Source organism: Staurois parvus, unplaced genomic scaffold (genome assembly GCF_062004578.1).
Source record: "Staurois parvus isolate SC_StPar_1 unplaced genomic scaffold, SC_StPar_1.0 ptg001435l, whole genome shotgun sequence".
Lineage (NCBI taxonomy): Eukaryota > Metazoa > Chordata > Amphibia > Anura > Ranidae > Staurois > Staurois parvus.
In genome coordinates, this window is record NW_028319231.1 from 118,317 (window position 1) to 129,740 (window position 11,424).

Below are 11,424 nucleotides of genomic sequence, written 5' to 3' on the forward strand. Positions count from 1 at the left end.
GCCCCTGGTGTAGTACAATAAAACATAGAATCAGATGATCATTCCTAGAGACATTCTATAACATTTCCAGTGCAGTGTTAGGAATGTCATAGTCCATGGATACAACCACCACCTGTAATATGACTTGGAATGTTCTGGAATCTTCTGGGAGAAGCAATGATCCCATTATATCATGGGGGGGGATGAGGATTCTCAGACATTCTGTCACACCCTGGTCACTGTGGCCATGGTTGTGAGGGAAATATTTGAAATGTTTTTCCAATTAGAGAGAATCCATGGAAAGGTTTTTTTTTTTTCATAAGTGTAAACGATTTGCAGACAATGACTTGGATGATGAATTACACGTTGTGGTGATTTGTCTTCTCTGTTTAGCTGTTGAACATTTTCTTTAAGCTTTGCAGAGCATTTTCTTTTGTGATGGATTTCCAGCCATCTGGCAGATTTGCTGGTTTGGAATGGTATGTTTCAGCAAATCTCTCATTAAATGTAACAAAAATATATTTCCAATAATCTGATGACTCGATGCCGGAATCTGGTTGGATGGACCAGTCTGGATAAATGTTACGATACTCTTTGTATGGGTGTGGTTTGGATTCTGTGGCTGAATTTTGAAATGATCCATTAGACACAACAGATGTACTACATATATCAGTGACTAAGATTTCAGTATCAAACCATCTGTATCTTCCCAGGCCTTCAGGTCTGTGGATGGTAGCAAAGTGCTCCTTGTGTTCCTCACCTCCGGCCTCACAGGGGACTTTACAGAATGGACAGTGCTTCCCACAGCCAACAACCTTCCTGAACAATTCATCCTGAGGCTTCACCTCCACCCTGGAGAGTACAGACTTTATATCCATAGATTGCAGCTCTGATAAGACTTCTGTTTCTGTATCTTGGAGGAAGAGCTGAATGTCAGATGAAAATTGGCCAACATTAGCCTTGTTCTGGAAAGTGATCACTTGCATTGCAGTCTGTGGGATTACTAATTCTTCCTTTAGTATCTCACATACAGTTTTCAAAAATTCTGAGACTGATAAACTTTTAAGAGTGTTGTCTTCAGTAAGAGCCGATCTTATCTTTTAGTCCAGTGAAGAGAGCAGATCTTCTTGTAATGGTTTTAGGATTTGGGGTGTTGCATATGTTTCAGTGTAATTCAGTATCCAGGCTCTTGTATATTTCTCATATGACCGTATATACTTCACATATTTCTGAAAGGACATTTCTTCTAGCAGCTCCTTCAGTAAAAAATTTTGAAAAAATGGTCTACTGCTGAATTTCTTGTTGTCTGAACTTTCTACTATGCTATCCATTATTTTTTGCCCAAGACGGTGGAAAACATGATCCATCATTGCAGGTTTTAAGCATCGATCACAGAATTCTTTGGCTTTAGTCTGACAAATATCTTTCTCTTGAAATAGACTGATAAATGTTTCTAAATATCCAGGCTTTAGTTTCTCCAAACACAGTTTTGGATCGTTCTCTTTAATGAATTTCTCATGCATCTCCTGAAACTCTCTGGAAGCTTTCCCAAGAATGTGAAGCTTGATATCCAGTTCAAACCATGGGGACAAATGAAGATTTTTGGACTGTTTAGAAATCTCTGTTGTAATCATATGAAGTAATTGCAGGCAGTAGTTCTCACAATAGTCCTCTCCAGTCCTCACCTTCCCTCTGATATATTGGTCACAGTTATCTATAAGAGAATGAGCAAAATCATTTATTTTGTCAAAATGCTGCTTTCTAGGTCTAACACCAAAAGTATCCCAAAATGAATCTGTCAGTTTCTTGAGCCATCCACTCTCAATATATTTCTCATCCATCTTGAAATCAGGTTGAGCGATATCTGGATCCTTCACACCCAGTAAGTGTTCATTTACAGCCGATCCTTTATTACTCATGTCATTCATTAGCTGATGTAACATAGATCTGCTGACAATGTGTGTTTTTAATTTCTCAATCTGTAGGTCTGTCAGTGTCCTCTTCCACATCTCCTCAAATTCTCTCTTTAAAGCCTCATGGTTCAGCTTTTCTTTCTTCTCCCGGCACCTCCTGAGGAGATCTGTGATTTTGTCTTCAATCAATTTCTGGGAATTATTTTTCATATTCTGAATCTCAAATTTCCCTTTCTGAATTGAAATCGCCTCATCCAACTTCACAAGAGAATTCTTGTTCAATTCCCCCTTCAGGAATGCTGTGCTCAGAATAAAATCTTGTTTGTATCGTTCTATTAGATGAACATTTTCATTTTTTTGCTCAAAATAGTTTTCCAGCAATTTCAACATTTCACTTTCTCTATTAATCAACACATTGTTGAGCTCATTCTTAAATATGTAGCAAAGTTCATTACTTAGACTCTCTGCAGTCTGATTCTTAACGTTTGTCTCTGTACGGATCAGCCAATCATGGACGGCTTTTCTGAACTCCCATTCCCACTGTGAGTATCGTATAGATAGTTTATTATAGGCTTCTGCCACCAGGCTGTTCCTGAAACTGAAGATGAATTTCTCATGTTTTACAGCCAGCCATAAACTTTCTATCCATTCTATAAATTCAGCAATTTGTAAAGGCCTGTGCAGGGATTCTTTGCTTGTCATTAATTTAAAAAAATACTTTTTTAATTCAGCCACATGTTCACTGTACCCAGAATTTACTGGAGCCATTGGTGGGACCCCAAGCCAGAGTCCAGGAATGTACCAATTGTCTTTCTCCAGATTGTAATCCATCACATCACTGAAAGTTTTGATTACACTTTTATTTTCCATCTCTGCAGCTACTTTTGTCATTTCATTCAGATGTTCCAGAAGTTTCTTCCTGTCTCTCATGTTCTTGTCATGAGCAGACACATCACTCACATTCTGATGTACAAACTGGCAGTTGGGTCTCTTACCTATTTCTTTCATTCTAAGAAAAGCATGGACCACAATCTGTAAGATATCCTTCATTTCTGTTGTATTTTCCATTGACATATTGACTATAGTGATGTCACTCAACCCAACCACTAGTGTGGCCAGTTCATTGTCATGTTCATAACTGCCCTCCAAAGAGGCCAACTCTGGAGCTTTCAGCCCCTCAGTGTCAATCACCAGGATGAAGTCACAGCCCAGCTCCTCCTGGAAGTTCTCTTTCACACTAAGAAGAGTCATGAAGGCTCCTCGTGTGCATCTTCCACTGGCCACAGGGAACTGCAGACCAAACATGGTGTTGAGAAGAGTGGATTTTCCTGTACTCTGCACTCCCAGCACAGTGATTACTCTCAGTCTGCATTTCCCCCCTGTTTTGGTGTCCAGCTCATTTAGAACATCAGATATCCACTGTAGGGGAATGTTGGAGGCATCTCCATCTATTAGCTCCAATGGGAAACCATTCAACAAGAGATTGGCAACAATTCCTGGTAGTCCAGCAAATAGTCTTTGGCTTTTTTGTATTTTGTTTTCTTTAGCCATGGAACATTCAGCTTCATAAAACTGTCCCATCTCACGTAGGAAATGTTCAATTCCTAAAGAACTGTCAGAGATTTTCTGGTCTATCTGTCTGAGTTCTTCCTTATTGATTAAGAGATTGTTACATTTTTCTTTGTATTCAGCTTGAAGATTAGAAAGATGATTTCTAGCAATTGAATCAAGTTCAAATTTCATCCATTTCAGAAAATATTGTTTCTCAATCTCAGACAAATCAGTGATTGCATCAATAAAGAGCATTAAACCATGGGGCAGATCATGCTTATGTTGTTCCTCATGCAGTGAAATACGTTTCTTCATCAGTTCATCTTGATAATGTTGAGTGTCTTTACCATCTTGCCTTGTCATTCTGCAAAGTTCCTTTTCCACATTAGATAACTGTCTCCAGAGATCTCCCTGTAACTTCATAGTGATGTTCTTATACTCAGACATGTTTGTTATTTCTTCTGTAATTTTCCTGGCAAGTTCCCTGGCCTTCTGACATTCAGGAACTCTCTCATCCACTTGGATGTCCAATCCATGAGTTTCCTTCTCAAGGTCTCTCATTTTATTTTCTTTTGGTTTACCGTTTAAGAAATTAATAATAGTACTTTGTAGTTTTTTTACAAATGCCGCCTTATTTGCTGTGCCTGCATGTATTATCACATTTGATTTTTTCATATTTAGAACTGGCATTAAGTCTTGAAGGGTCTTCAGTGTCTGTGGACTCACAGTTTTGCCAGGACCAGGAGTAACAATGAAGTAATACTGGGTGTCAGTGGTAGGGCAGGTTGATAGCAATCTGAATTCTCTCTCAGAAATATCCTCAATGAATGTAAACACAGCTGATGAAATTCTTGTCAGAAACATGAACTGGTCCCAGTTGGTCTGCAGGTCTCCTCGTAGGTTGGTCACTGCGATGGGTTCTGGGAAAACATCAGACTTACCACAGGGAAAATACCAGGAAACTTCTACCAGTCCATCAGATATTTCCCTCTTAATGTTTCCTCCTTCCATATTGTCATGTATGAAGAAGTTATTATGTAGCTGAGGTGGATTAAGAACTTGATTCAGGATTTTTGATTTTGATAATTTGTTTTTTCCAAGTCTGACAAAAGAGAAGATTGGCATGGAAGTATTCACCACATTTTCTTCTTTGAACCCTTTACTGTCCGCTAATGACTGAGGTCTCCACTTCTTCACTATGTCTCTCATTGCCCAAAGCATGAGGGTGCAGTGTGACCCGTCACCAGAAGGGAGCAGCAGAGGGGCAGCAAACTGGCACATGGACAATTTGGTTACAATCTCTTGTTGCAGAAAACTGTCTGAGCAATGCAGGAGAAGACACAGGACATCCAGGGGGTGAACGGAGGCTGAGGAATCATCACCTGTAATCAAAGAAGAATTAAATAGGTTGTCATCATCACCATTATCATGTATGTCAACACCAGTAGACTGAACTTTCTCAAGAAGAATGTCTCTTGCAGCCCTGTGTAAGGCCATGAGTTTCCTTAAGTAATTCCCGGGAAGATCCTCTATAGTTTTAGGAGGTTTGTCATGCACATTATCTAAGCCAAGACTCAAGATATCCCTCAGAGTCAATTTTGTATTCAGGTGTGGTTCCATGTTCATTTTTTCTGCAAACTGATGAAAGGTAGTTTTTCTTGTATGAAGTTCTGTAAGAAAATACATTGTTATTTTATTATATGTTTCTGTATTACCAGTCTACTTGCAACATTGTAATCAATTAATCAATTGGAAAATACGGATACGGTAAGAACACTACTACAACCACAGTAGCCTATTAGCCTACGCAAGACTAGAGAGGACCTCATTTATATCTGAAGGTGGAGTGCTCAAAAAGGTATGAGTGTTATATTCCTTAGTTTTCCCATGGCAGTAAAATATACTTGATTGCTGGCTTTGGGTTTCAAAAGTGCTGCTATTCTGTGTATTTATCTACTTACTCAAGCCAACTTCTGGCTGAGCACAAAAAAGGAAACTCCCCCACCAGGATACACAACACAGACTCCGCAGACCACCATGTTTCAAAGTGAAAGTTGAACCACAAAGTAGTCCTGCCTCCACCTGAAGTCCATGGAGTGACACATTGAGACTGAATGGCTACAGCTTGTGTTCAGACTACTCAAGTCACACATGGGAAAGCTTCTAATCGGGGATCTATGAATGCATTATAGTCTGCCTACCTCAGACCCTCAGTGTTTAAGTAGTTTCAATTGGGGTACATTATAGATCTTGTCAGAGGAGTAACTAGAACCCTCAGGGCCCTGGTGCAAGAAACCATGAAGGGTCCTCCTGACCCCTGGCTGGGGCTCCTCCCTTTGGGAGAAGGGCCCTTTCCACTGATCCTGGGGCCCTTTACTCCCATCATGGGACCCTTTTATATGTTTTGCAGTAGGCCTTCTTCATGCTGTCTTGGGGCTCCCCATGGTAGTGGAATGTCAGAGCCCAGTGTGACCTTTACGCCCTGGTAGTTCTGCCACTGGGGTCGGTAGTTATTAGTTTATTATTATTTTTTACCATTATTTTTTTTTTTTTTACAGTTTTTTTCAATTTTTTCAATTTTTTTAGGAACCCTGTTGGACTTTGTTGAAATATCAGGGATCTAAACAGACCTCTGATGTTCCACCTTTGAGACAGAGAAAGGAGATTGAGGACATGAATGGACAGGAATAGCCTTGTACAGAGCTTCCCGTTCATTCACAAACTGAAGCATAGTAAACACAGTTTGATCGGTACCAGTCACTGACTGTCCATTCAGAAAAGGAAGGGGCTGGTAAAATACATATTTACTGGCCTCTTCCCCACTGTCCATCCTGACTCATCCCCCACAGTAGCTGGTGGGAGAGGGAAAGGGGGATTCCGTCAGTGAAGAGGAGCCAGGGAGTACCCAAGGGCCCAGGGGGCAGCAGGACTTGGATAGGAGGAGAGGCAGGGGTGGCATATATAGGAATCAATCCCCTCCACTTTCCTCCTGCAGCCACTGAATGCCTCAGAGGGAGAGAAGGAGAAGCAAGCTTTCAATGGTTGCAGGAGAAAAATGGAGGGGATTGTTTCCTCTACATGTCACCCCCGCCTCCCCTCCTATCCAGGTATACAGGGGAGCTGCATGGGCTCCCTAGAGCATGGGGCCAAATCACTATTGTTACCCCTGTGATCCTTGTAGGTATGCCCCTGGATTGATGTAATGTCAATATTTTCCTATTGGGTTCTGTGATTTCTACACGCACCAATATTCTGCAATACATTTTTAGGATTTCGGCACTGAAGCATTGGGTAAGCCCCAGATCTCATAGCTCTTTACAAAATGTATTCCAATTCATGATTATGATGTCAAGGTTTAAGGGCCCATCCACACTAGAAACTGCATGTGAAATCGCACATGGAATGCTGTGAGGTTCGTGTCTAATTCACATTCAGTTCTGTGCAGTGAGATTTCAGCCCCATTAATTTTGAAAGGGGTGAAACTGCACCACACCAAAAGTAATGTATGCACTCCTTTTTGAAATATACTGCAACCACATTGCATGGAACTTTTGTACCATGTGATCCTGTGTGGGCCGGTGCGGACATTTGCAACCTGCATTTGGGGTGTTGTTGAACTGACTCCCGCAGCAGATTGCAATAGGAACGCAGCTCTCCTGCACTGCATTCTAGTGTGAACAGGTCCTAAGGGAGGTTATACAGAACACAATCCATCAAAATTCAACTCCATTCAGATCTCTTTAGCCCCCCTACACTTACCTGAGCCCCATCTGGATCCAGCGATGTGCACAAAAGCCTTGTCCCTCCTGGATCTCTCCCTCCTTAATGGCTGAGACAGTAATCACAGCCAGTGAGCCAATCAGGAGAGAATGGGCCGAGTCATGCTCAGTGTGTGAATGGTCACACAGAGCAGCAGCTCAGGAGCGAGCCTGCTCAGGTGCCCCCATAGCAAGCTGTGGGTGACCCGAGAAGAGAAGGAAAGGGGTTGCTTGAGGAGGGGAGTATAGTCATGTTTATTTAAAATAATAATAATAATAATCTGCTTGTAATATCACTTTAATTGTGACTTGGAGAGGAGGACACATAGGACACATAGTCTAAACTGATTGTGTACCGGGAATATGACCGACAGAGTAGAAACTTTGAGGTTTGAAGGCTGAACCTGGACCTTTGTGATTGGGGAGAAGAAAGAAATGTAGATTGGGAACTGGTTGTGGTTGGCAGGTAAGGAAGCACACGAGAAGGTTATTATCACCAGGGAGGACAGTGTAGCAGATTAGGGGGGATCATGATTGGAATGAGCAGAGGGAAGTGGTTAGTGGCAGAGCAAGATCTGAGCATGGTTGGGGGTGCAGGGAAGATCTTATAGTGTATGGGAGACAGGCCAGAAAGTGACCATGGTCAAGGAGCAGGCAATAGGAGATCATATTGGGGTGAGCAAGACAGACCAGGAGCTGGTTATAGCGGGGGGGGGGGGGGGGAGTAAAGCCAGAGTTCACTGTTTTCCAGGGGGATTAACGACAATGGTGAGGCTGAGGCAGGCAGTGAGAGTAGTTGGGCAGTCCATACCAACAACAATCAGGCAATAGCAGGCTGCAGTATTAGAAGTCTCAGTAGCTGGTAAGAAGAGCCTTTTTAAAGGCTTAAATACCCTCCAGGCCACTCCCGGGATCATTAGTGTGGTTTGAAAACCAGGAAAAATAAGGACTGAACTGTAAGAAGAGTCACAAGGAAATCCCAGGGTGTAGCAGAGTAGAGAGGGCTGGAACCAGGCTGGAAAGAAAGCAATACCTGAACAGAGCTGGAACAAGCAAGTGCAGGAGAAAACTAGGACTGAACTATCAGAAGAGGAACAAGGAAATTCTGGGCTGTAGCAGTGCAGAGAGAGCAGGAACGTGGTGGAAACAGGGAATACCTGAACAGAGCTGGATGGAGCTGTGATAGGAGCACTGGGGGTGATGGGGGCTCTGTATCTGGCTGCTGCTTGCGGAAGAGGCCCTTTCTGGCCTCCAAACATCACTTTTGGTTGGTGACAATAAAGTGTTCTGTCTTTTTGCTTCACCATGATGTGATCATGATATCTTGGACTGTAGCTGGCTGTAGCACATTGTGGGACAATGGGGGCGATAAAGGGGTCTAAGGGGTGGTCCATGCACACAGTTAATGTAATGTATGTGTAACACCTTCCTAGTTGCACTGGGGGGTCAGATCCCAATAATGGTTAGTCAGGAGCTGTTAGGAAGCTCAGAAGGAATAGCTCTTTAGGGACTTTGGCCAATCCTGAACAGGAGGCTGGAAGGGGACAGACTCTTTAAAAGGGCAAGGAGCTTGCTTAGTCAGGAGGAGTAGGAGGAAGGAGGAGGTGTGAGAGGTGATGGTCGGGTGGAAGACAGGAGGAGAGTGCTGGGAGGTAGCCATGGGGCTCGATGAGATGGAGCCTGCCTGCAAGCTGGTTCCTTGAAGGAGGATCACCTGTGGAGCAGGAGGGAGCCATCCAGCTCACAAGCCTGGAAAGTGCAGCCTTTCACATGCTGTGCAGGAGAACACCCTGAGAGAGTAAACCTGAAACCCCTGGGTGGATTGGGAAGGAACACTCTGGTGGGAAACCAGATTTGCCCCCTTGCTAGTGACTGTCTTCTTTTTGAAGGACACAGGATCTGGGTCCCCTGCTCAGTACATTAGTGACTTTGTCATTTTGGGGTGCTGGATAGCACTCCAACCAAGTTTGTTGAGGCTTTAAAGAGAAAGTTGTATATAGTTCAGGAAAGTTGTTTTCGAGATTCAGTCCATGAGGCATCCTTTACACCCCTATACCCCATCCACATTGATATTCCCAATAAAATCATCAAGACCAACATTTTGTGACTGGATTCCTGACTGTGAATGTATGATGTGTGGGAGTGCTGAAGAGCTGGTAACGCAGGACTATAGAGGGACCCACATTAAATATTCTTGAGCAGCTCCTACGGGGGTAGTGCTACATATGTCCTGAAGTTTAGGCTTTGACAGATAAGTTAGGGGATCCAGCTTGCTGGGTAAACAAAGGTGCTAAAATTAGGCAGCAACACAAGTCTAGATTACAATTTTACATTTGCTTTTACTAAATCCGATCCTTTGAGTTACTGGGCTTTGGCCATAAGGGAGTAAAGAATGTTCACTGATTGTATTGAATACTGTCATGGAAATTTTGTATTGTTGGTCGAACTTTAAATGTGTCATATATTCGTGTTATTCATATGTCTCTCGTGTGGCTTAATTAAAGCTCTGAAGGCTGCAATTGGGCCATGCGCATGTACAATGTATGTATTACAGTACTCAGCTCGGTAATGGATGAGATGACAGATCTGCGCTTATAGACCGGCGTGTATGCCACCACGGCATTCGATGCGAATGTCGCTGGCAGTAGACCGTGGGCCTGTATCCACATATCAGCAGCATAGTACCACGTGGGCTTCATAACGCAAGGCGCCAAGCGGTACGAACTCCGCGTGTAGGCTTATGCATATCTTACAACCCATTACCAATCTGAACTGTATCCGGATGGATGTGTTTTAATAAAGATCGTATCGGGCCCATCCAGGTACAGACTGATATTTTTAGGGAGTGCTTGTGCAAAGAATGGACATACCAATGGAAGCTAGTAGGACAGGAAATATGACCTCAGATGGCTCATGGGGGGGAAGGGGAGGAAGTCTGCTGACCTCAGAAGACTCATGGGGGAGGACCAGTGATAGATAATAGGAAAGGCTATGCTCCAATTGGAATGTACATCCTGTGTATAGGCACTCCCCATTGCATTGTTCGGTGGGAGGGGATTGACTTTATTCATGTGGGGGGCATGTGTGTATTTGTAATAAAACAGAGAGCTGAGTCTAAAAGCGGCCCTTATGTGAATTGCAACCATCATCCTGAGAGTGTCGTTTGATCATTCTAGGGTAACGGAGCTCCACCCCCACATTTCAACAGAAGCTAAAAGTAGTTGGATGGGCAGGAATTGTGTAGTTTAGCTGCAGTCGTGGTAAGCAAGATTCGCACAGCTTTATGGGGGATTTCTGTGCATCCAACTGCGGGTACTCACGGTAAGGAGAAATTCGTTAAAGCGAATTTCCAAGACAATACGGGAAAGACGGGAAATGTTCAAACATTATGACGGTTCTGAATTATTGAAATGAAAGAAGATAACTCACCCTCCAAAAATGTAGACACGCCACGCAAGTCTGGAAACCTGGAAATCATGTTCTCGAGATGATCCCGGAACTTCTCACAGGCCGGCTCTCCCTTCTGTAGAATGAGGTCTATCAGTCTCTTCGTTCTCTCTACATGTTCCGGAGTCCTGTACAGATCTATATACTCCTGATGGGTTAGGATGCAGAGAGATCCCACTTCATCATATAAGCCGTCCACATTCTCCGCAAACACTTGTGTTAGTTTTCCTTTTAGATACTTAATCATCGCTGATGCCTTCATGGGGCAGGTCATGATGTCTGGATTTTATCACCTGAAAAAAGTACATCATGTTACTATTGACATTAAAGTGAAACAATGATGATTTGGGGTTTTATTTTTGACCAGTTCCTGGCTGCCAATGGTACATTTACTGCAGGCATGTGACATGGGCAGGATGGATCACAGACATGTACTTCATCCAGCCTGTTCCAGGTTAGGGGCGCCCATGCATGTGCCCCCCGCTAACATACGATGTCACTGGCCACAGTGGGATTTTGTCTGCAGGTCCTGGCCAATGATTTATAAATGAGACCTGCTGATCATCTGTAGCCAATCACTGCAGAGTCCTGTGTTTACAAACACAGGGCTCTGTACCCACTTCCGGATCGCCCTATAGCAGAAATATTGCTACAGGGTGGCACGGGTGCACAAAATCACATATATATATACATGATTTTGCACCTGCCTGTAGGGGGTGCACACCCTACCTGCTCCGCCATTCGCAGCCGCGGCTGTCAATCGCGGTGATTACCCG

At 43.3% G+C, this 11,424-nt stretch overlaps 1 protein-coding gene across 1 annotated transcript; it reads right to left on the reverse strand.

Moving 5' to 3' along the window:
- Positions 1-355: 355 nt before the first annotated feature.
- On the reverse strand, positions 356-10,933 carry LOC149435976 (interferon-induced very large GTPase 1-like). Its single transcript, XM_089662181.1, is given in 2 exon segments — positions 356-5,113; positions 10,631-10,933. Coding segments are annotated over 2 exon segments (5,037 nt in total). The 5' UTR covers positions 10,923-10,933; the 3' UTR covers positions 356-368.
- Between the last annotated feature and the right edge of the window lie 491 nt (positions 10,934-11,424).